Source organism: Nuphar pumila, chromosome 1, assembly GCF_984573655.1.
Source record: "Nuphar pumila chromosome 1, dmNupPumi1.hap1.1, whole genome shotgun sequence".
NCBI classification, from domain to species: domain Eukaryota; kingdom Viridiplantae; phylum Streptophyta; class Magnoliopsida; order Nymphaeales; family Nymphaeaceae; genus Nuphar; species Nuphar pumila.
The window spans coordinates 11025387-11051961 of NC_143249.1; the positions used below are offsets into that span (position 1 = coordinate 11025387).

The 26575-nt window shown below is 41.2% G+C and overlaps 1 protein-coding gene and 1 pseudogene across 3 annotated transcripts in view; both read left to right on the forward strand.

The window, feature by feature from the left end:
- The first annotated feature begins 235 nt into the window (after positions 1 to 235).
- Positions 236 to 2716, forward strand: LOC149847961 (transmembrane 9 superfamily member 11 pseudogene; annotated as a pseudogene). Its single transcript, XR_016432496.1, has one exon. The product of XR_016432496.1 is annotated as a transmembrane 9 superfamily member 11 pseudogene (transcript).
- Positions 2717 to 12315: 9599 nt separating this feature from the next.
- The window catches only part of LOC149847962 (adenylate kinase family protein), a 95999-nt gene continuing 81739 nt past the window's right edge, over positions 12316 to 26575 (forward strand). For both annotated transcript variants that reach the window (XR_016432634.1, XM_090010526.1), the window contains exons 1-4: positions 12316 to 12659; positions 12738 to 12839; positions 13981 to 14109; positions 14186 to 14320. Coding sequence is in view for 1 of the 2 variants with exons in the window: in XM_090010526.1 (XP_089866652.1) it covers positions 12438 to 12659; positions 12738 to 12839; positions 13981 to 14109; positions 14186 to 14320 (588 nt within the window). In the remaining variant the exon portion in view is untranslated. The remainder of the gene's footprint in view (positions 12660 to 12737; positions 12840 to 13980; positions 14110 to 14185; positions 14321 to 26575) is intronic.

The following is a 26575-nucleotide window of genomic DNA, read 5'->3' on the forward strand; positions in this document are numbered from 1 at the left end:
ATGTTATTAAACCGATATTTTCCCAAAAATGAGATTTGAGACTGGTGATTGGTGATAACGATTACTTGGATAAAATTAATAAAAATGACCCCTCATGGTTATCTTGTTTAGGCAAATGCGTCATTTACATCACAGAAATGCCGTCAAGACCTCCAAAATTCCCACAGTAAGAAAGACAGCTACAGTCATTTTGATCATCTAAGTTGCCCTTTGTACCGTTCCTACCCTTGCCAAACCTCTTCTATAAGTCTCTCTCTCTCTCTCTCTCTGCATGCCCTGAGTAACAAAGCTGCCTCTCATCTTGCTCCTGGTTCATCATCTCTGCTCTTCTCAAGAGGTAGGTAAGCCTTGTACATCACTTTCCCCATTTTCCTTCGTTTTCTCTCCTGCCCTTCATGAAAAGTAATGTATAGACTATGCACCGTCACCAACCCAATACAAAGAAGCCATATCTGTAGATCCCACCATGACCAAAATCTGAAAAAACTCATCCATACTTGTAACCCTCTATTGGGTATCTTTTAGATCTGGTATACACTGTAGAATCTTGGTGGTCATCAAAAAGTGGGTGGTTTACCAATGGATTCGTTTCCAAGATTCAGAATCTTGGTGTCGATTCTGTGTTTGATCTTGAATTCTGTAGATGGGTTCTACCTCCCAGGTAGTTACCCCCACAAGTACTTGGAAGGGGAAACGCTTTCTGTCAAGGTGAATTCCATAACTTCAGTTGATACAGAGATGCCCTTTAGCTATTACAGCTTGCCCTTCTGCAAGCCCCAGGATGGGATCAAAGACAGCGCTGAGAATCTCGGCGAGATTTTGATGGGCGATAGGATTGAGAATTCCCCGTATCAATTCAAGATGCGGCGCAACGAAGCCGACATCTTTCTCTGCAAAACCGACCCTCTTACATCAGACCAAGTCAAGTTGCTCCAGCGTAGGATAGATGAGTTGTATCAGGTGAACCCGATTCTCGATAACCTTCCGGCGATCCGATACACGAAGAAGGATGATTATTACCTCAGATGGACGGGCTTCCCGGTCGGTTATCACGCTTCTAATGTATACTATGTGTTCAATCACTTAAAGTTCACTGTGTTGGTTCATAAGTATGAGGAGAGCAATGTGGCTAGGGTCATGGGAACGGGAGATGCGGCGGAGATGATCCCGCCAGTGGAGAAGAAGGGAGGTGATACGCCTGGTTATATGGTTGTGGGATTTGAAGTCGTCCCTTGTAGCCAACAGCATGATCTAAAGCTGGTTAAGAATCTGAAAATGTATGATAAGTACCTGTCTGCCATAAACTGTGATCCATCTGCGCTATCAATGGTAGTGAAGGAGGGGCAGCCTATAGTGTTCACTTACGAGGTTTCGTTCGTGGAGAGTGATATCAAGTGGCCGTCAAGATGGGATGCTTATTTGAAAATGGAAGGATCCAAAGTGCACTGGTTTTCAATCCTCAATTCTCTCATGGTCATTACATTTCTTGCGGGTATAGTTTTTGTGATCTTCCTAAGAACCGTCCGGCGTGATCTCACGCGTTATGAAGAGATGGATAAAGAAGCACAGGCACAGATGAATGAGGAGCTCTCGGGGTGGAAACTTGTTGTTGGTGATGTGTTTAGAGCTCCGGAGAATCCTTTCCTGCTTTGTGTAATGGTGGGTGATGGAGTTCAGATTCTTGGTATGGCGGTAGTGACAATTCTTTTTGCTTCTCTTGGTTTCATGTCCCCGGCTTCACGAGGAACTCTGATTACGGGCATGCTGTTCTTCTTCCTTTTTCTTGGGATATTGGCTGGTTATGTTGCTGTTAGACTGTGGAGAACGATAAACTGTGGTGATTGCTCTGGGTGGATATCAGTTTCTTGGCGTGTTGCTTGCTTCTTTCCTGGCATTGCGTTTCTGATTCTCACATTCCTAAACTTTCTGTTATGGGGTAGTCACAGCACTGGAGCCATCCCCTTCTCCTTGTTCATTATCCTGCTTTTGCTTTGGTTTTGCATCTCTGTGCCGCTTACTCTTGTGGGTGGATATCTTGGTGCAAAGGCTCCACACATCGAGTACCCAGTCCGAACCAATCAGATTCCTAGAGAAATACCTGCTCAGAAGTACCCCTCATGGTTGCTTGTTCTTGGTGCCGGTACACTTCCTTTTGGCACACTTTTTATTGAGCTCTTCTTTATAATGTCAAGCATATGGATGGGCCATGTTTACTATGTTTTCGGGTTCCTGTTTGTTGTGTTGATTCTCCTCGTTGTTGTTTGCGCTGAAGTTTCCCTTGTTCTCACTTACATGCATCTCTGTGTGGAGGACTGGAGGTGGTGGTGGAAGTCATTCTTTGCTTCTGGTTCTGTTGCTATTTACATCTTTCTGTACTCCATCAACTACCTTGTTTTTTATCTTCAGAATCTAAGCGGCCCAGTTTCTGCTACCCTATACATTGGGTACTCGCTTGTCATGGTTTTGGCGATTATGCTTGCTACTGGGACTGTAGGGTTCCTTTCTTCTTTCTGGTTTGTGCATTTCCTTTTCTCATCCGTCAAACTAGACTGAGGACAGCAGAGCAAGAAGCTTCACCCGAGGAGAAGAGGACCATGGCTCAAGTTCATTTTCATCAAGTAGCTAGATCTAGTTTTGCGGACGATCCATGCATTGTTTCTTTCTTCAAAATTATGTAATTGATTGATCAGATATGAATAACATGTTTTCAGTTCAATTCTTTGCAAATTTAGTTTTAACCTTGCATTTTGCTTTGCTGACTAACCTTAAAACGACTGTGTAGGTGATGGGAACGCTTGATAGACACTATTATAAATCCTCACATAATATGAATTATGATTTTGACAACAGTATAACTGAAGTGAGTTGCATCATCTGCAAGTTATGCACTGGCGGGAATAAATATGAAGAACCTATCTTACAACTTGTATTGTTTGTCATGTACCATAATCTCCAAACCTGTGAATTACATGCATGGTTGCTGTCATTCTCGTTTTTAACAGGTTTTGGGGATGCAGTATCCTAGGAAGATTAAATTTTAACAGGTCTTATATTGACAATATATAGAAAGAGTTTTCTGGATTTGGTTTGATTGATATCTGGTTTCTTTCTGCTTTCTGGTTGTTGCTTTGACTTCTTTTTTATCAACTGTGTTTGTTTTGGGCCACAGCCGCTGTAATTAGACATGATAGTACTACAGGTGGTGCCCAAGGTAAGGAATATGGATGGGCATTTTCTTTTTATCAAAGGTTTAATTGCACCACTTTTGAAAAAATAAAGTAGACTGAAAGTAACCCTTAGCCATAAAAGTGCATGGTGTTGCTGGGTTAGTTTCCCTATTCTGAAGGAGAATGGGAGCCAGCAAATAATCTGGGGTGGAGCGATCTCGGGCTTTATGCTGTTTACTGAACTGAGCTTGGGACCAGACCTCAAGAACCAGCTTGAAACCAGGCTGACCTTCAGATTGGCTCTGAAGGTCCTGCTTGATTTGCTTTTGGTTGGGCGTACGATGGAACTCATTCATAACAATCTATTTCCTTCTGTCAGGTGTGTCTTTGTGTGGCTTAGTTACAAGTCTCTAGCTATTGGCTGTGTTGAAATTTAATATTCTATGTGGAGGCGTTGCTGAATCCTATCGAAGACTTAAAGAATTTGATGCTGAGAAAATGTTATATAGTCTATTTCTCAATACAACATTTTTGTTTTTGCAACATTTTCTTCTTCTGCTCAAGACTTTGAACACTGGATTGTCACAGTAAGTGAGTAAACATTAAGTGGAAGAGGTGCAGGTGTTATGAACAACTTGATCTAGTTTGATCTTGTCCATCTTGGATATGTTTTATTGCAAGCTTCCTGAAATTATGCCAAACTCTTTGTCCACATTTTCTCCCTGCTATTGATGTAAGCATGTCGAAAATATATCTATGAAATCTTGATGTGAATTAATAAGCTAAGAAAGTGACATTATCAGCCAACTAGTGGATTCCCCATCTGTTAAAAGGGTGCAATTAGTAGCAATTTAGGGACAATATGATAATCCCTTATGTATCAGATGCGGCCTGTTAGACTTGGATTGTTAACGGCCTGTTAGACTTGGATTGTTAACTGCGTTCTTGTACCTGTTGATCTGGTCTTCTGCTTGGTTGTAATTCAATAAATATGTTGACGGATGAATTTGGTAGCATTATGGGTAAAGAACCCCCTAGTTGGAACTCATTGAGGTTGTTTTGACCAATCTAACCTCATGTCATGGATGCCTTCAGCGCCGTGGCTCTGCGGAGCCACGTTAACGGGAGGGTGGGCACGTGCCCACCCTGACCCGCTGAAATCCCTTAAGAGGGATATGGGGCAGGGTGGGCACGCCCACCCTAACCTGCGTATAACATCGGCAGTGCCCACTGTGCCCGACCAAAAGGGGGTTGTTTGTTCCCCAATCCCTCGATTTTGCCCTAGTCTCTCTCTCTAACCCTACTGCCTAGCTGCGCCGCAGGCCCTCACCCTTTGGCCCTCCCTGCAACCCCAAGCATAGGATGCCCATGCCCACAGGGGCCCCACCCCTCTCTCTCTTTGCCCCTCCCTCACTCTCCAGACCTTCCTGCAATGGAACAACCTCACACCGCAGCAGCGAGGAGGTCCTCTCCCTCTTTGCCCCTTCTTTGATGCTTTAATTAATAATTTTTAAATAGTGTTTTATTGTGGGTTTTTTTTTTCAATTAGAACATGAAATTATGATTATTGTTTGTTAGGATTAGGAATTAGGCTTTTGATTTACTTTTTCTTAAATAATTGCATTTCAATAATTTGGGGATTTTGTTCATTTTTATTTCAATTAGCTTATGTATGAAAACTATCAATGGTGTTTGCTAGGATTGAGGTTTTCATTTTTTAAAAATAACATGAATATTTAATTAAGTTTTTGAGTTTTTTTTATGTTTTTTTAAATAGCATTTAGATTTTGTTTTATTTTTAAAATAAGATAAATATTTAATTTAAGTATTTTTGTATTTTTTAATTAACATTATACATGATCCACATGTTTGATTTTAGTTAAAATTTTAAGAATTTTGTTATTTTTGTTTCAATTAGCTTAATTATGAAAACTATGAATGTTGTTTGCTAGAATTAAGGTTTTCATTTAGTTTTTTAAATATCATAGATATTTAATTAGGTTTTAGAGATTTTTATAGTTTTTTTAATAACATTTAGACTTTTTTAAATAAGATGGATATTTGATTTAGATATTTTTGCAGGTTGTTAACAACTACCCTCGAGCAAATAACTCAATGTCCTCATTCACGAGAGTTAGGGGATAGGGCTATAAAAAATTATTCTAAGTGGTAGTTCCCATGAATTTCTGAATAAGTTGGATGCATCCCTTGTCACAAATGTCTATGGGGAATTCTTTTTCGGTCATTGATCGTCTCCATAGGAATATATAGTATAATAAACCCCCAGGCAATCTTAGTTGTTTCTATGTTCTCTCTTGTGTGTACCCTCAAGACAGTTTAATATCGAAACAAAGTTAACATGTTTATTTTACTTATTTTGACTTACACACTGCGAAAGAAACAACGTATATATTAGTTTGGTTCTGAATTTTGTTAGCATACTCATTAAGCTCAATTTGCTCATTTGATCACTCTTCAGAGACATCTGATAACATCAAAACGATATAGAAACAAGATTAGCATGCTCATTTTTACTTATTATGAACTTCATATTATGAATGGAACTACATATTTGTTAGTTTTGTTCTGAATCTTGTTTCCCATGCACCTACCAAATTTTTATCGATATGACCCTATTTCATGAGTACATGTGATGATTAGATTAGTACGACAAGCGATGACATGATGGTATCAATATAAGACTTTTTTCCTGATGTTTCGATCTTGATGACATTTTTGTAACTTGGTATAAGGGTTTCTTTAAAATCTCACTTTTCGTATAAAACTTCAAAACTTCATTTTGAATCTTTTTGTTTTCAATGAATATACAGAGTTGCAAATCCGTTGTGTAAAGGAAATGTTCGCAAGTAATGTGCCCAATGTTCATTGACTTGTTATTTCAAAATACCAAATTCCATTGAATTTCTATTTAAAACTTTGATAAAGTAATGATTATAAGGCTTTCAAAATTTTTCTAAAAAGTTATAAGTCTGAGATTTTGGGAGGTGTTACACCCCACATTTAGTTAAAGATTGAAATTTTATTTTTGCAAAACTCCTAAGAGACTTAGAGGGTTAGAATTCTTTTAGAGGAGGAGTTTGAGTATAGTTTGAAGATTCACGTAGAGAGTCTTCTAGGTGGGACGTCCCACCTATAGGTAGTTGGAGATATAGTTTTATCTTTAGAAGAAAGAGGAAGACCCACTAGGAGGGGGCACCCCTCCCTTTTGTGATTATTCAACCCAGCTCTTCACATTGAACTGCATCTCTCTCTCTCTCTCTCTCTCTCTCTCTCTCTCTCTCTCTCTCTCTCTCTCGTGCGCCCCCCCTTTTTATACATCCTTCTTCCTTCCAACATTAGAGGTAGTCCAAACCTCTATTAGAGATAGGGGTGGCAAAATCTGACACGACCCGCCAACCCGCTTCTTAGCCGGGTTCGGGTTTGGCTTAAATGGGTTCGCGTCATAAACGGGTTGACCCACCTAACCCATTTATTAAACGGGTCGGGTTCGTGTTAGGGGTATGCCAACCCCTCAACTCGTCTGACCTGTTTAATAAACGGGTTAGGCGGGGCAAGTCAACCCGTTTACCTGAACCTTACCCGACACGACCCGTTTATTAAACGGGTTAACCGTGTCGTGTCGGTTACCCGTTTAATAAATGGGTCGGGTTCGTGTTTGCCACATCCGACCCATCTAATAAATGGGTCGGGTTCGTGTTGAGGTATGCTGACCCGCCGACCCGACCTGATTGCCACCCCTAATTAGAGATCTACAACTACCTTGAATAAAACCTAAATCATCTGGAAAGGAAGTGCGTGTAAAGAAAAAAAAAATAAAAGTTTTATTACGGGAAAAGTGTTTTCGAAGTAGGGGATTTCTACTTACATGGTGTTCGATTTCGGGATGCATTGGCATACCCTCTTTTGGTCTAGAGCTTGGATCTACATGTGATTTATGCCTAAAATCGTCTATGACTAATGAATCTATATTAAAAAGTCTTTTGAAAACCCAAAACGATATTTTGGTAAATCGGTTTTGAGAAAATATTTTTGGAGAAAACTAGTTTTGAAACTCTAAAAGAAAAAATCACGGTGAATGTTTATATTTGTATTTTATGGGTTTGTTGAACATATATAATGGGCATATGATGACATGTTTGAGTGTTTTTTGTAAATCATAATGCTGCAAATCTAGTTCTTATCTATATCTATGTTTAAAATATGAAAAAATTATTTTGTGGATTAGAAAGGGCAAAATCGATTTTAGAAGATTGGTTTTCTGGTTTGAATCATATTATTGTGAGCATGTTAGTGGATTATGTCATGTTAAAAAAGTGAATAATGATGTTGTTATTGTTGTAATGATCTAGAATATCATGATTTAATTTATTCCTCATGCGATTAGTGTCAAATATGAATTAAAGATTAGATATATGGTGTATTGTGCTTTACCAACTGAATTTATGAATCTTCAATGATGGGTCAGCATAAAAAATGACTAATTATGAATTCATGCTATAACAATGGTGAATCATGCCTTAATGCCACATTTAGCTTATGGTTTATGATTTCATCAAGAGTTATGATAACTCTATACTGTTGTTTCTGTTTGTGACCCGATCAATTGTCAAACTAATTTTGTTTCTTTTAAAATACAGATCAATAAATAAATAAAAATATTGTGATGTTCTACAGATTTAGAACTTGATTTTAACATGTTATTTTGTTTGATTTGAGTCTGTTTTGAGACAAAAATGTCCGCTGTAACAGAGCATAGTTTTCTGGCTCTGGTTAGAGAGTTGTTCTGACTAGATATTTTGAAAGTATCAAAAACCAATTCAAAACAACTCATTTAAAATACCGAAAAAACTGTGATAGATCCAACATATAGTAGAAGATATTGCAAAAAGAGTTACTAGTAAATCTATGAAAAATGTTCAAGTTGGAGTTCTTTTTAGAGATTACAAGAATTGGTATGTTATTTTCAAGAATAATTTGTAGTTACATGAATTTTATAATTTATGTATAGTTGGTTTTTGAGATATGTTTCTTGGGTTTGTTTTTCAACATATTAAGGTGCACTTAGTAAAAAAATGAAAGCGAGATATATTTTCTATGATTTCTGGTTGATTCTACAAAAATAGGTAAACAGAGGTTTGAATTTACCTCACTTGTTCATTTTAATGCCTAAGTCTTTTTCAGTTGGCAATTCATGATGTGCATTATATGAAACATAAATTATGATATTGGATGCATGCAATCTGATTATGCAGCAAGCATAATGAGGCATGATATTGGCAATGTTCAAATATATTTGTGTCACCTGCAAAGGAATTATGATATAAAATTTGCAATTGAAATGCTTTGCAATTGAATGTATGCACGTAATGATGCATTATATGTTTGTGTGATAGCATGATCTGAAAATGCATAAGTTGCATACATTAAGTGAATTAAAATTCAATGTCATGTTTGAAATGTGCATACATACATATGAATAATTAACCTATTCTGACTATTTAAATCCATGTTGATTACATTACTTGTATAATTTTTTTGGTAGCAACTAATCAAGTGCATGCATATGGTGCCATGAATATTATTGCATATGAACCAAGAATATGTTTGCATATTTGCATTGACACACTTAATAAGTGAGTTAATTACAAAATTAAAATAAAATTAATTCTCGTATGACTTATTGAGAGAGTATGCATGATACTGCTATTGATTTTGTGAGGATGTTGTTTATACCTGAATAGTTGCATTGTCCCTCATCACATAGTTGGTGTTAGGAAAAACTATCATGACTTGTCTACGGTGTGGTAAGTAAAACTCATGAGAAAATACTGATACAAGTTGCAGGAGTTTGAGAACTCTTTCGAATTTATTGTCCCTCTTTAGAGATATAACTAGTGTTAAGGCATCACATAGGCTAATAAAACATAAGAGAATGAATATACAAGCCTGGGCCGTACCTTTAAACAGAAGAAACTTTGTGTTGTACTCACAGATGTGTAATTGGCAAATGAAAATAGAATGTAAAATGCTGGCAGATAGACCATTGCATGCATTATTTAAGCAAGAAAATGATAATTGAATATAAGAACCTACTCATGCATGATAGACTCACATCACTGAGATGGTAAGTTCATGCAACTTGTATATGCTCATGTATTTTTCTAAATATTTGTGCATGTGCATGATTTGTTGTATTGTTGCAAATCTTAACATGAATAAGTATGCACTAAATTGTCTTGCTATTTTGTCAATTAGCATTACTTCGTTTTTATTGTCTGCTAAGATATGTGTTGTATGATTGATGTACGAGACTGTACTTAATGTATTATGATATCATGCATTTATTGTAAGTATATTATTTTCTACTCAGACTCGGGTTGTCTGACTCCTCTACTTTAACAAATTTTAGGTTATGAAGAGGCTGAGTGATCCTATACTTGCTCAACTGTCAGTGGGCTTTGCTTGGTACTTGTCGATGTGGTGGTTTTGGTTTCTCGTGTTAGGAAGATTTAGTTGTGGCTTGGACATTTTGTTCGGAGGTGGTTTTGAATCTGGCCTATTATGAATGATTTAAACTTTTATTCAATTCAATTTATAATGATGTACTTTCATTTCTGCAATTGAGTTAGTGAATAATTTGGCACAACAACCGTGATAATCCCGATTTACATGTTTTTGTTGAGTTTATTTTTTATTTTTATAAAAAAACTGAGTTATAAATCGGGGTCGTTACATTTCTTATGGTAGACTACAAAAAAGTAAAAAATGACAAGGGGATATTATTGACGGTAGGTTGTTTTTTCTTGTTATCTCTTTTTGCTCACTATTAGCTTATTGTCGTTTGTGTTCCATTTGACATGACACCAATAGTCTTAAGTTGACATCATAAAACTCGAAGTATCATATGCATTTTGTCTTGATTTTCTTACCAAAGCTGGGGCATTCAAAAATTAATTTTTGACTATGTTTAGGATTTCAATTTTAATTTTTGTATTTTTATATTTTCTGTATATTTTTTTCTTAGCCTAGCTGAACTCACATTTATGTGGCTTTGAATTCAGCAAGGTCAATTTTGAGGTCTTCTCACCCATTGGGACTAAGGACCCCCTCCATTGACCACATGAAGTGGTGGTTTTAAGCTCAAGGAGGGAGACGTTGGTCTCTCCTCCCCTTTATCGACTTTTCAAGTTTGAATAACGTTGGTAGACATTATGTTAGTTTTAAAATTTTATGCAAGTAGGTAGGTTTTTAATGTTTGTCTTATACGCCTAGGGTAGAAAATATATTAGTTATTTTTTTATTAAGTATTTTAGTTGTTAGTGGGTAGACGTTGAAAGTTTCCAATGTCTTTCTTTTTTTCTTCTTTTATTTAAGCTTCATGTAATAGTGATTATAGTAAGAGTGAATTTCTAAAATTAAATGATTTTTTTTTTCAAAACCCCCCTTTCTTCTTCTTGCATGTTCTTTTTTAGTGAGAAGCGTTAGAGTGAATGTTGTAATCATGAGCTAGTGTTGCTGAATGCGAACACAATAGCACGTGGTGGATTGAGTGCACATATGTTGCTGCAAGGGTGTACTCCTTGCTGCTGCTGGGGGGATCTAGGGTTTAGGGTTTTTCACTGATGGATATTGCGAACGGGGCGGTGCTTAACCCAAAATTTCGGTGACATTTTTCTGTCCCCTAAACAATTTAATCAAAAGTTCTTTCGTAGTTTCAAAGAGATAAGGTCTCGCTAGTTTTAAAAAAAAAGTATCACTCGTTTTATTGGTTTTCAAAGTTGAGGTCATTTATTATGCAGCGGTGCTGCATGCTTGGATGGAGCTCTGCCCATCTCAATATTTTTCGAGAGGGACACCACTAAGGGTGTCAACGGGCCTGGTTTACCCGGATCCGACTTGAACCAAATCCTATAGGGTCCGGGTATAGTGATAAATAAGAAGACCTGACTAAGACCCGGGTATAGTTTGTGAAATTTTATGCCAGACTTGGTCACAACCGGAGTTCTGATTAAGACACGCAAGTTTTCAATGTAAAAATGATAAAAAATATGGTTTTTACCGGGTATGGTTCGTGTAGTTCTTATCAGGTCCGGGTATGGTTCATGTAGTTCTTATCGGGTCCGGGTATGGTTTTTCTTATAGTGGACCGATACCATACCCACAAAACTGGTCCAAGTCTGGTTCCACCAGGGTCCGAACCAAACCCAACCTGTTGTCACCCCTAGAGACCACACCCATCTCAAGAAATGCCAAGATGGGTGTCTGTTAATCAGATCGCTGCATACCCACCATTCTGGGATGCTGCATATAATGTGAATACTTCAAAGTTTTATTGAAAGGTATGTTCTCCGCGGAGTTTTACTGTGGTTAGTGGCAGGGGTGCAAGGAGATTGGGTTTAGGTGGATATTCAATCCAAACGACACATTATATCTTAATATGGATCCCAAGGCTGAGATCCAAATGTAAATTCTGATCAGATCCAAATCTGCTTCATCAATCTATTTTTGGACTTTGGTCCGATTCAAATCAATGTTTTGTACTGACAATACATTTCAATTTAGATCAGACCTGATCCATTTACATTTTTTACACCTAAAAAACTCATTTTTAGTCAGTCCTTCAAATTCCGACTCAACCATGCCTCGTCGGATCTCATTTGGATCCTAACTCAGATTTGGATCCCTTTGGGTGCATTTCAGATTGAAACCTAGCATGATCCAGCCCATAGTCAATCCATTAATTGCACTCCTAGTCACAGGTAGCGTTACCAACTTACCATACATTTGACTGGACCCAATAACAAACTGGATCCTTATATACAGGAACCGATCCAAATGCAAGGTTCCAGCCAGGTCAGGTCTGATCCAGTGGCTTTGGCCCACCGGACCCACATCCAACCCAGCCACAAACCCAATCCAACCGGTAAATGATAATTCCAATTTTTTTTTTTTTAGTTTTTGAGATATTACAAACACACGCCTATCTTGTGAGAGTTATTTTCTTAGTTAGGAGGGTATTAGTAATATCCTGAAAGTTATCGCGTATTTATAAATAGGCCAACCGATAGGCGTAATTTTGTATTTTTTCCTAAGAAACATATATATACAACGGGCGAACCGCGTCCACGAATCTCTCCCAACCTTTCAAGTTCCCAACGGGCTTATCTGCGCGCGCGCGCGCGCGCTCGCGAACCCTAGAGGAGGAAGCGCGAAGCGATTCCTCGGTTCTTCTCCATCTTCGCTCGTTCGATGGCGTACTCCGTGCCCTCGCTACCTCTCCACCAGCGGCCGATCGCTTCTCCTCGCCCCGACGCTTCTCGTCTTGCCCTCTCTTCCTCCCGCCCCCTTCCTTGTTCCTCTCTATCCCTTCCGTTATCCTCTTGTGCCAATTACTCTTCCGCTGCCGATCTTGGAAACCCTAGAGTTTGCCTCAAGCATGGGGCGTTCTGCAGAAGAAGGCGCGGAGTTCGGGTAAGGAATTCGCTAAGCTTTCGAAGTTTATGGGGTTTGCTGCCGCGCAGAATCGATGCTTATGCTATCGTTTTGCAGAGATTGTGTGCGAGTTCTTCACGGGAGGTGCCTCTCAAAGTGATTATCATCGGGGCGCCGGATTCAGGGAAAGGAACTCAGTGTGAATTGATCACTAAGAAGGTACAGAGCTATCCTTCTTTGTTTCTTTTCCCTTCTTTTCATAAATTATTGAGTAATTAGTACGAATCGAGATTAAATACATTCAAAAGAAGCCACGGCATCCGATGAACATGTCAAATTGAGAATAAGGAGACGATAAGTAAATATAATCTGCACAATTTAGATATGTGTTCCTTTTGGAAGTTATCAATGGATTTGATAGATGCATTTCTGAGATAATCGTTCACATTAATCGATTTTTTTTTTGTTTATAACCGTTTGAGATTAATCAAGTGGAATGATCATGTATGTGGGTAGAATTTAGTGTTTTGTGACATATAGAGCGAAAGGAACAATTCAAACATAGATCAAATTTGGTTGCGTAGTGTTAACTTGGTTTCTTTTATAGAACCTTTGATCAGGATATGATTCCCAGTAAACGTGAAAACAAATGATGGGAGGACCAAGTGCCACATACGAAACACAATTGGTGTACGCCTTCTACAAAAAGACATTTTATTAAGAACTATATTAACTATTCAGATGACATCGATTATAACAGAGAATAAATCCTGACAATTCAACAATATCATGATGCTCAAAGTCCAGAGAAAAGCATTTTAATCAGTGGAACCGTTAGTGACAAATGTTTTGACTGAAGATATTGTTAAAGGGGGTGAAGCTTCTGGAATGGAAATCCTATACAAGGGGAGGGAATGACAGTAATCTATACAATAAAAAGAGGCTTAACCCTACACAGGTACCTGTTGACAACAGGTAATGTGTATAGGGTAGGAATGAGAGCTTGGTTTGATGCATATGGGATTATTATGGGTTGTTCTCACAATTGGTGGTATGATCCAAGAATATATGGCGAGCATTGCAAAATGGTCCTTATATTAGTCACTGTAGGTGGTACTTATAATAAGGTGAACTAAGTGAAAAGAACAGTTATGATACAGGTATACATGCTAATGCTACTGATCTATTTTATATGTTAAGGCAATCTGATTATATGAGCATATAGATCCTAAGACAAAGATCAGTATGTCAATATGTGTAAAATATATTTTTTTCCTTGGTGTTATAGCTTTCCAGCATGTAGTACATATGCATTTTTTTTTGCAGCTATTCAGTACAAGTTTGTTCGTTTTTTTTTCAGTATGGTTTGGTGCATATATCAACTGGTGATCTTTTGAGAGCTGAAGTATCTTCTGGAACAAAAATCGGACTGATGGTGAAAACGTATATGGAGAATGGGCTCCTAGTTCCAGATGACATTGTGACAGATGTACCATTGCTAAGGTTCGACTGATTTTTCTGCTTAGTGACTTTCACTACCATGAAATCTTGTTTTGTTGCTGTAGATCGTGAAGGCAAGATTGTCGCAACAAGATGCAAAAGAAAGAGGGTGGCTTCTTGATGGGTACCCACGGACATTGCCACAGGCACAAAGTCTTGAAAATAGCAATATCAGACCTGATATCTTTCTCTTGTTAGATGTATGCTATTTTCTATATTTCGTGTTATTTGAGAGTTTTTGATGCATCTTAATATCTATGTTGGATTTACCGAAACATTTTCCATAATGTTTGATTGCTTGTGGGCACCTATTGATAAGCGATCATTTTAGTTAAACTTGCATATTGAGATGGAGTAGTTGCATTTATCTCTTCAGACAATAGACCTACTGCTGCTTCACACTCCCCCATTGAGTGCTGATTTGCTCTCCTATTGCACTCCAGCAATAGGAGAAACTAAATTTAAAATTTATTCCAGATATGACAAGAGAAATCACTGAATAATACCTTATTCATTTGATAAAAACTTTTAGAACTACTTTATTGTATGTTTTTTGGTTAATTTAACTATTATGCCTTTGGGTGATCTCAATGTTGTTACTTTTTTATTACGCTCTAGTGGAAGATATTTTGCATTTGTATTTCCCTCTCCCATGTCACCACTTGCCTTCTCATTCTGCTTCCTTTTATTGCATCATAACATAGGAGAGATTGCATTTCAAGGGCTGATGTTTGTCAAAAACTACATCAATTGCCTTTTTTTAATCTTCTTCCTTTCATCTTCCTTTTCCACCCATTTGGTAAGCGGGAGGTATTGAGTTCGATTCTCAATGAAAAACCTCATATTACATAACACATTTCAACACTGCCCCCCAAACTTGAGATGATGCTATCAAAATCATTCCAAGTTTGGAGAGAAATGTTCTAAAGTGAACTATGTTAAAAATATAATATATATAATATAATAATATAATATTTATTTATATTTATAATTTTCTTTTCTTTATTCTTTTTATTTTATTTTTTGTCTAGTTCATTTTGAACTAGACTTTTTTTATCTAGTCAAGATCACATTGGATATTGACTAGAGTTATAGTCGTTGGACCTAGTCCAATGACTCTTTGAGAAGAGCTCTTCTCCCCCCTCTCTCTTCTTGTATAAATAGGGGTGATCCCCTCTCCTTTGTAATCAATGCTTCTTAAGCTTTTTTCATATGAAATAAAGATTATTATTTTTATATTATATTCTTCCATTTATACCCTTTTTGTGGGTTGTGCTTGTAGCGTCTCCAATATACACCTATTGTAAGCTTTCGTGCTTTTGTGGAAGATCACCATTTCATTACATGGTATCAGAGTTTGGAAGCTTCTAGATCTAGGATAGTTTCTACCTCGTTTTCCGTGCTTCCTTAGCAAAGGGCGATTCATTCTCGTGTTTGTAATTCAAGTGATTTTTGTGCAACTCTTATTGAAGAAGGAAGACATTTGGAGGATAGATTGGCTACGCAAATTCGTGATTGTGTTCTTTTCCCTTCCTCACTTCTCTTTTCTCTTTTTCTCCCCATCTATCTTCCTTTCTTTCTTTAAAGTTGAGATTGATGCAGGAAGAAGTTCTGAATAGCACACGCTGGACAGAGTTAAAATCTGAAAGTGTTTTCAGATAAGTCGCAGGTGGATATTGTGCGGGCAAAGAACAAAATATTATATGAATATTAGATATGACGACAAGAAGAAGTCTGTATATACTTGATAGGTTGGACTCAGATTTCAGATCTGATGTCAAATATCAAGTCTAAGCAGAAACAAAACACAAATCCAACTTTGGGTCTGATGTATATAGAATTAATGTCAATTAGAAACTTAATATTCCAGATCTGATGTAGATTCATGATCAGATCTGAATATTTCAGTCAAGTTAAAAGAAAATTGAGAATGCGCAGAGATTGAATACTTCAGATCTGATGCAGATGCACGATCAGGTTTGAATATTTAAGACATAATGTAAAGCCGAGAATACGTAGAAACTAGAATACTTTAGATCTGATGCGGATTCATGACCAGAACTGAATATTCCAGACAAGAAGAAAAGTAGGTTGATTTTAGGGATTCACGTCATATGTAAATATTCCAAACAAGAAGGTAGATAGATTTCAGGTCAGATTTGCAAAAAAGGAGAAAAGAAAGAAGAAAGGAACCTCTTGATTGGAAGGAGGTCGATCTCTCAGGTCAGACCTTTTGGAAGCAACTTCAAAACCCTAGATGGATCTTTGCTCTGATACCATGTCAGATTTCACCAGAATTTGTCTCACGAGAAAAGGAAGATGAAAAAAAGAAGAGGGGTTGTGGCTGTCATGATTTCCAATGTAGAAATCGTGACCTAGAACTTATATTTATACACTTTGTTTTACAATATGGGTCAGGTCTCGTATAATATCCAGACTCATAATACATATGGGTCGGGTAAGGCATACATGTAAAATACAAAAAGACTTTTTCACCACCAACACATATCAACAATGATTTATGTAACTTGCAAAATTTCAGTAAACATGCAACACACGGTTTCCAATATGTTCACAATGCACATTCAAAACACATAAAATATGAATGCACATTAAACCAAGCACATATGCATGCAAATAGATGCTTGTAGAACACACCATTAATGATCAATTCCGTGCATAATCAACCAAACATACAGTCATACAACCATTAAATAAATTTCAGATTCATGCGTATGATATGTACAATTGCAACTAATCAGGATCAGGTTTATGTATCATCTCAAAAGGAATACATACATCAATCTTAAATACGTACATGACCGAACTTATGTACTCAAACAACTATGAAAAAATTTCTACCAAGCCAACAACTGGGGCTAAGTATAGTGTTGTAGCACTATTGGTGAATCCTGCGTCCATTCACCAACCTCGTCCCAGTAGACAGGTGATCTGCAAGGCTTCCCGTACAAGGCCTCGTACAGGGCTATTCCGATGCTCGCATGATAACTGTTATTGTACGCAAATTTTGTCAATCCGGTATGAGAGTCACATTCTTCTTTCCAGTCCATCATACAAGCTCGCATCATGTCCTCCAAAGTCTGAATCGTACGTTCAGATTGTCCGTCGGTCTGACGGTGAAAGACTGTGCTGAATTTCAGTTTCGTGCCCAAGGCCAACTGTAGCTGCTCTCAAAACCTGGTGGTGAACCTCAGGTCACGATCAGAGATGATTGACACAGAAACACCGTGCAATCTCATAATCTCCCGGACATAGAGGTCCGCCAAGCTGTTCAGTGACTGACTAAGGCGGATAGAGAGGAAATGCGCCGATTTAGCGAGTGGATCCACGATCACCCAAATAGCATCGTGTTTCCTCCGCGTCCTCGGCAAACTGACGATGAAGTCCATTGTGATGTGTAACGCCCCAAAATTTCGACTTATGATTTCGAAAATCTTATCGAAAACCTTTCAAAGATTTAAAGTTTAACTTTTAAAAACGACAGCGGAAGACATTTAAAAAGTAACACAAGTCAATAATTCTGGGTACGTTAGCTGAAAAACCGTCATTCACATGTACAACAACTTAAAGGAATTTAAGAAATAAGGCAATAGATTAAAATCTGCAGTTTATTACAAAATGAGCATTTTATTGCAAAGTTCAATAAATCTAAGAAAACTCCAAAAAAAAAGTCCCAGAGCCAAGCCGCCAGCAGAAAGAAGATGAATCTTGATCCACGTTGCACCACGCCATCGGCCGCCAGTGAAATCCTACTCCTCACCTGCCCATGAAATGGGTCAGTTTCATAACAAACCAGTAGGTGCACGAACAAATAAGTAGAATAAAACAGGATATTCATGAGGTAAGCAGTTATGATATTTAAGCAATTAAAGCAGTTGTAGTATATTCTAACAAATGTAATAAGTGCAAAGAGTGGTTAGTTGAAGCAGTGTAAGTCTCAGTCATCTACATCTACTCATGAATATATTCTTTAAGTTCTGATATTAACTGGCCTGTGGGTACGCACAGACGCGAAACGTAGAAACAGCCGAGACCGATCCGGGGGTTTATTATATTAGGTGTTTTCATTAACCCGGATGGCTGACTGAGTCCGCTCCTAAGGGGACGGTCAGTGACCAAGAGAGTAAATCCCCAAAGGCATTCGTGGCCCATGGATGCATCCAACTTCTGCAGAAGTGCCTGGGAGTTACCACCTAGGATAATTTATGGTAATCCCAATTCCCCTAACTCCGATGACTGGGGAAAACCGGGTCTTTTGCCCGTGGGGTGGTTGTTAACAACCTGTCCATCGGAGTCTTTGTACCATCCATCCTCTCCCTTGATGAACCGTGAAGATCGGATGGGTACGACGAGGGTTTCTTAACCGCCGCCCCATCCTACATGCTCTGGTCCATTAGACCCACTCGAGCATCTTGCCTGTGAAGGCGAATGGTCACCCTTTATGTGATCTCAACATTGTACTAATTGCACTCATCGAGGTTGCTACAACCTCATCATCCCACCATCGTAACCCACATGGGACGTACTTGTCCAAAAGTACGACCGTACCTTCCTAGAGGTACAACTACGATGAGAGGGCAACATAATGTTTTATGATTCTTTTGGTTCGTGCATAACATGAATTGCTCTCTGAGTAGAGGGGCCTGTGGAGGCCGGTATCATCTCATGGATATCAATAAGGAGTTTCTTAATCACTTTGAGGTACTGAATGACCTCCCGTACTATACTTTTCTTCATGTCTAATTACGAAAGTAAATTTGTGGGTTCTCGATAGATACCCTATCACAAGGTTTTATAAATGTCTGTATTATGCTTGGCATGCTCGAATACTAAGAATCAAGAAGTCGCATCCAAGATTCATCAGGCAATAATCAATAAGGCATTTATAGTAACTTATAACAGTGAGCAAGGCGAAAATACAAGAATAAGGTCTTTCTAGCAATGAGTCTACTCGTAGAGCTTCAACAATAAGCATGAAATTTCAAAAGAATACAGATGCAGAAACACAACACAGATAATCACCAGTTAGGAAATTCTACGAGTGAGAATGCATGCCAAATAAACTATTCTATCACAAATTCCTTATAATTTTATTTCATTCTTACAAACCCATCGTGCGACTTTCCCCTACCTCGGCCTCCCGGTATGAGAGTCACATTCTTCTTTCCAGTCCATCATACAAGCTCGCATCATGTCCTCCAAAGTCTGAATCGTACGTTCAGATTGTCCGTCGGTCTGACGGTGGAAGACTGTGCTGAATTTCAGTTTCGTGCCCAAGGCCAACTGTAGCTGCTCTCAAAACCTGGTGGTGAACCTCAGGTCACGATCAGAGATGATTGACACAGAAACACCGTGCAATCTCATAATCTCCCGGACATAGAGGTCCGCCAAGCTGTTCAGTGACTGACTAAGGCGGATAGAGAGGAAATGCGCCGATTTAGCGAGTGGATCCACGATCACCCAAATAGCATCGTGTTTCCTCCGCGTCCTCGGCAAACTGGCGATGAAGTCCATTGTGATGTCCTCCCACTTCCATTGTGGAATCTCCATCTGCTGCATCACTCTGCCTGGTCGCTGATGCTCGATCTTAATCTGTTGGCAAGTCAAGCACTTTGAGACATACTCGGCTACGTCTCGCTTCATTCCGCTCCACCAATATCTGCGCTACAAATCCTTGAACATCTTCGTGCCACCAGGGTGAATCGTGTACTTGGACTTATGGGCTTCTGCGAGAATCTCATCTCTCAAAATAGGATCTTTTGACACCCAGAGACGATTCTTATGCCATACACTTCCTTCCTCTCTCAGACGGAAGGGGGTATCAGCCTGCTGCGCTAGAGCCTTCAACTTTTCGTACTGCGCATCGATTTTCTGTCTGACAAAGATCTTGGATAATAGCTCAGCTTGAACTACCATGCTCGAAAGACTAATCGAATTTTGAGTGACCGCAAACGGTTCCCACAATACCAGATCCTCGATTAGCTTCCACCCAGCGAATAACAAGTTAATGAAAACGCTGGGAGACTTGTGGCTTAGAGCATCAGTCATGACGTTCGCCTTTCCTGGGTGGTAGGACAGGGTGGAGTCGTAATCCTTCAAGAATTCCAGCCAACGTCGCTGCCTCATATTTAGCTCCTTCTGCGAGAACACGTATTTTAGGCTTTTGTGTTCTGTAAATGCCTCAAATTGCTCTCCGTACAAATAGTGTCGCCATATCTTCAATGCGAAGACCACCGCTGCTAACTCCAAATCATGAATCAGATAATTCTTCTCATGAATTTTAAGTTGGCGCGATGCATATGCGATCACTCTATCATTCTGCATTAGGACACAACTCAAGCCTGTCCCGGAAGCGTCGGTGTAGATCACGAATCCACCTTGACCCGAAGGTAAAGCCAAAATAGGAGCAGTCGTAAGACGTTCCTTCAATATCTGAAAACTGCTTTCGCACTTGTCGTCCCACACGAACTTAGCTTCTTTCTTTAGGAGCCTCGTCATGGGTAGAGAGATCTTAGAAAAGTCCTGGATAAATCTCCGATAATACCCAACTAATTTAAGAAAACTCCTGATGTCACGAATATTCCTCGGTTGCTGCCAACCGAGTACAACCTCTACCTTTGCCGGATCCACATACACACCTTCCTTGGAGATGACATGCCCTAAAAACATGATCTCCTCGAGCCAAAACTCGCACTTGGAGTACTTAGCGAACATACACTCCTTTCGCAAGGTTTCGAGAATAACTCTCAAGTGCTCACGATGTTGCTCCCAACTGTCTGAATATACCAGGATGTCGATGAACACGATCACGAAGGTGTCCAAGAAGGGTTTGAACACCCTGTTCATGAGGTCCATGAAGGCTGCAAGAGCGTTAGTGAGTCTGAAAGGCATGACTGTAAATTCGTAATGCCCGTATCTGGTTTGTAAGGCCGTCTTGGAGATATCTCCTTTAATTCTGAGCTGTTGGTACCAGATCTAAGGTCGATCTTTGAAAAAATCTTGGCCCTTTGCAACTGGTTGAACATGTCCTCAATGCGTGACAACATATACTTATTCTTTATTGCTGCCTGGTTGAGCATCCGATAGTCGATGCACAACCACAATGATCCGTCTTTCTTTTTCACGAACAAGACAGGAGCTCCCCAGGGCGAGACGCTGGGCGAATGAATCCCTGATCCATCCACTCCTGCAACTGCTTCTTGAGCTTTTCGAGCTCTGTTGGCGCCATCCGATATGGAGCCTTTGAAATTGACACAGTACCAGGTAGCAACTCGATGCTGAACTGCACCTCACGCGGCGGAGGAAGTCCTGACAGCTCCTCTGGGAAGACGTCTGAAAAATCTCAAACCAACTCCAAGTCCTCGATCGGGGCTCGCATCGGTTCAGACTGGATGACACTGACCAAGAAGGCAGTGCATCCCTTCCTCAGGTAGTTCTGTGTCTTTAGCGACAAAATCAACTTGCTCGCCCGAACGGGTTTCAGGATCTTGAATTCCACCTTGGGCATTCCTGGTGGAGATAAGATAATCCTGCTATCTTGGCAGAAGATCTTGTCATGATACTTGTGCAGCTAATCCATGCCTAGGATGACGTCAAATTCTGTCATATCTAGTAGGATAGCACAAGCCAGTAAATGTCGATCTGCCAAGATTACATCCAACTCTGGTACGTAGACCGCACAAATTGTGTTTTTCCCAATTGGGTTATACACTTCAAGAGTATTATGTAAGGGTTTTGCAGGTATGTGTAAAAACTCGGTAAAATTTACTGAAATAAAAGAGTGTGTGGCACCGCAATAAAAAAGCACAAAGGCCGCTTGGTTAGCAACAAAAAGGGTACCTTGCACTAGGTCGCCCTTGGTCAACTGCTCGACCATGGCGGTGTAGACGCGTCCCGACACCTTCTTCTGACCGCTCGACTGATGCTGCTGCTGCGGTGGCCGAGGGAGCAGAGGTGCTTCGTTGTTTTGCCTGAGGTCATCAGTCACCTTTTTGCGACATTCGCAGAGGTAGTGTCCCATCTTGCCACAATACAGGCATCCGCCTGTCTCGAGCGGACACGCCTGCCCAATGTGAGATCGTCGGCATCTGGGGCATACAATGCCGACCTGCTGCTTGGCTGGAGGGTTGCCTTGAGGCTGCTGACGCTTCGAAGGAGGAAACTGTTTCTTTCCTCCTTCGATCTTTATGGGAAAGAACGACCGTTTGCCTAGGCCGCCAGATGATGTCTTCGGCTTACCACCCGCAGCGGGTGGCTTCCTGCTCTGTGCACTCTTAGAGTGCTCCCAGGTTTCACTCAGGAGGGTGGCGGCAACAATTGCCGTAGAGAAGGTCGATGAAATACTAGTTAGGACCCAATACATGAGCCCCTCTTTCAGCCCCCGAATAAACTTTACTGCCCGCTCGCGATCATCCACGAACAGGTTGGGGCAATAGGGTTCTAAACTCTGAAATTTGGTAATCCGTCAAACTCGAATTACCTTGGCTGAGCTCCAAGAACTCCATCTTCTTCTCCCTCGCATGAGGCGGGAAGTAGTTCTCCAAGAAAGCTTCCCAAGGAATTGGTGAAATTCTCAGAAACTGCACATCCGGGCCATGTCCCACCAGTTGCGGGCATTGTCCTTCAACCTGAAGGTCTCGTATAACGTCTTCTTGTCGTCGAAAACTGACAAGACCTCAAACACTCGTTCCACCTCCTTCACCCAGTTCTCAGCCATATCTGGGTCGGGCTTACCGGCGAAGGTCGGGGGGTCAAGCTTCAATTTTTTTTCATATGTCACTGCGGTATGCTGCCTTGGTTCGAGAAAGGGTGCTTGATCCCTTTGGGAACAAATCTGGTCTCGCATAGCCTCTGCCAGGGTACTTAGAGAATCCATTACGAATCTCCGTTGTTCTGACCATTCGTCAGCAGAATCTTCGTTCGAGTTCCTTACCATCCTTAAAGTAAATAAGGAATATCAAAGATCAAAAATTTCAAGAAGCTCGAGACAGAAGCCAAAAACATCCGTATTATTCATGCGTAACATGAGTAGTTTACGAAAACCTAGCAATGCTGATACATAAGCAGAACGTGTCAAGCCACTTAGGTTAGCAATGCAAAATACAGTTACCAAGCAAGAGATATTGAATACTCACAACGCGATTCAGATGCTCAATGGTCAAGAGTCCTTTCTTCCCTTAGCTCTGATTGTAACGCCCCAAAATTTCGACTTGTGATTTCGAAAACCTTATCGAAAAACCTTTCAATGATTTAAAGTTTTAACTTTTAAAAACGACAGCGGAAGATATTTAGAAAGGAGCACAAGTCAACAATCCTGGGTACGTTAGCTGAAAATCATCATTCACATGTACAACAACTTAAAGGAATTGAAGAAATAAGACAATAGATTAAAAATCTGCAGTTTATTACAAAATGAGCATTTTGTTCCAAAGTTCAATAAATCTAAAGAAAACTCCAAAAAGACTCAGAGCCAAGCCGCCAGCAGAAAGAAGATAAATCTTGATCCATATTGCACCACGCCATCGGCCGCCAGTGAAGTCCTACTCCTCACCTGCCCATGAAATGGGTCAGTTTCATAACAAACCAGTAGGTGCACGAACAGATAAGTAGAATGAAAATAAAACAGGACATTCATGAGATAAACAGTTATAATATTTAAGCAATCAATACAATTGTAATCTATTCTAACAAGTGTAATATGTGCAAAGAGTTGTTAGTTGAAGCATTTCCAGCAGTGCAAGTCTCAATCATCTACAACTATTCATGAAGATATTCTTTAAGTTCTGATATTAACTGGCCTGTGGGTACGCACATACGCGAAACGTAAAAAAACCCGAGACCGATCCGGGGGTTTATTATGTCAGGTGTTTTCATTAACCCGGATGGCTGACTGAGTCCGCTCCTAAGGGGACGGTCAGTGACCAAGAGAGTAAATCCCCAAAGGCATTCGTGGCCCATGGATGCATCCAACTTCTGCAGAAGTGTCTGGGAGTTACCACCTAGGATAATTTATGGTAATCCCAATTCCCCTAACTCCGATGACTGGGGAAGCCGAGTCTTTTGCCCGTGGGGTGGTTGTTAACAACCTGTCCATAAGAGTTTTTGTACCATCCATCCTCTCCCTTGATGAACCGTGAAGATCGAATGGGTACGACGGGGGTTTCTTAACCGCCGCTACATACTACATGCTCTGGTCTATTAGATCCACTCGAGCATCTTGCCTGTGAAGGCGAATGGTCACCATTTATGTGATCTCAGCATGGTGCTAAATGCACGCATCGAGGTTGCTACAACCTTATCATCCAACCATCGTAACCCACATGAGACGTACTTGTCCAAAAGTACGATCGTACCTTCCTAGAGGTACAACTACGATGAGAGGGCAACATAATGTTTTATGATTGTTTTGGTTCATACATGACATGTATTGCTCTTTGAGCAAATGGGCCTGTGGAGGCCGATATTATCTCATTGATATCAATAAGGAGTTGCTTGATCACTTCGAGGTACTCAATGACCTCCCGTACTATTTGTATCATACTTGTCTTCAGGTCTAAATACGAAAGTAAATTTGTGGGTTCTCGATAGATAACCCATCACAAAGTTTTATAAAAATTTGTATTATAGTTGGCATGCTCGAATACTAAGAAACACGAAGTCTCATACAAGATTCATCAGGCAATAACCAATAAGGCGTCTATAGTAACTTATAACAGTGAGCAAGGCGGAAATACAATAATAAGATCTTTCTAGCAATGAGTCTACTCGTAGAGCTCACAATAAGCATGCAATTTCAAAAGAATACGGAAGCGGAAACACAACACAACCAATCACCAGTTAAGAAATTCTACGAGTAAGAAGGCATGCCAAATAAACTATTTTATCATAGAATCCTTATAATTTATTTCATTCATACAAACCCTTCGTGCGACTTTCCCCTACCTCGGGATGTCGTGCAGCTGCGTACGTCTACGCGTGTAGATGATACGAGGCTCAGGCCGCGGAGCCAGAGCGGGGTTCGATACGAAGTCTGCAAAAGTGTAAGTATTCAGCGCTACTCTAATTATCATGCGGAGAAATAGAAAAACAGGCATGTCGATCGGAAAAGAGAGAGGCAGCAGGGGTGTGCCCCTGCTGACCGAAATCAGAAAAGCGACAAGGGGCGAGCCCTTGCCTGCAGACAACCGCGGGGTGACAGGGGCTGAGCCCTCTGTCGAAAAACAGCGAGGCGGCAGGGGGGCCAGCCCCTGCCGACAGCAACGAGGCGACAGGGGGGCCAGCCCCTGCCGACAGCAACGAGGCGACAGGGGGCTTGCCCCTGCCGACAGAAATGAGGCGGCAGGGGCTGAGCCCCTGCCAACCGCAACGAAACAGCAGGGGCTGAGCCCCTGCCGACAACCACGAAGCGGCAGTGGGGCCAGCCCCTGCCGAAAACACGAGACGGCAGGGGACCAGCCCTTGCCGGCAGCATCGATGCGGCAGGGGAGGTAGCCCCTGCCGATAACCATGAAGCGGGAGGGGCTGAGCCCCTGCCGACAGCCAAGAGACGACAGGGCTAGCCCCGACCGACAGCAACAAGGAGGCAGGGGCCAGCCCCTGCCGACAGTCGAGAGGCGGCAGGGGGCCAACCCCTACCGACAGAGAGAGGGAGAGAGCTCGGGACAAGGGGGGGTGACAAGCCCCTGCGTGTTGAGAATCAAGGGGCAGCAGGGGGGTTATCCCCTGCCCTCCCAGAAGCCAAGAGGCGGAAGGGGGGTGAGCCCCTGCTAGCCTAACAAAACAAAAGGGCGACATGAAGGCGGCAGGGGCACTACCCCTGCGCGCCAAAACTCTAGAGGCAGCGGGGCGAGCCCCCGCCTGCCGGGAAACATGAGGCGGCAGGGGCATTGCCCCTGCCTACAGGTGATCGAGAGGTGGCAGGGGGACTGAGCCCAGCCCGAAAGAGAGACCGGGGTGGGGGTGACAGGGAGGGCAACCGACCTCCCGTCGGTTTCCCTATCACCCACAGAGGTGAGGGAGTGTCGCAGGGGCCATTGGTCCCCTGCCGGCACTCCGGCGCACCCCCCAGAGGGAAGAGGGGATGACAGGGGCCTCGCAGGCCACCTGTCGGCCCTCCGATGAGTACAGGAGAGGCGGGAGGGCGCGGCAGGGGCCGTGCGCCGCCTGTCGGCCTCTCGACGAGGTGACAGAGAGGGGGGGGGGGTGAGGAAGAGAAGAGGGAAGGTACTAACTTGGGAGGCGGTGGCCGGCGTCGGCGGCGTGCGCAACGAGGGAGGAGACCGACGCGATGGGGGGCGAGGGCTGCGAGAGGGAGGCGTGACTCCCCTCGCCCTCCAACGTTTCTCTTAAAGGCACAGGGGGTGATGAATGGGGAAACCCTCGATGGGTTTCCCTAATTCGCCCGATATCGCAGGGGTGTGTGTGCGGCGCTCGGG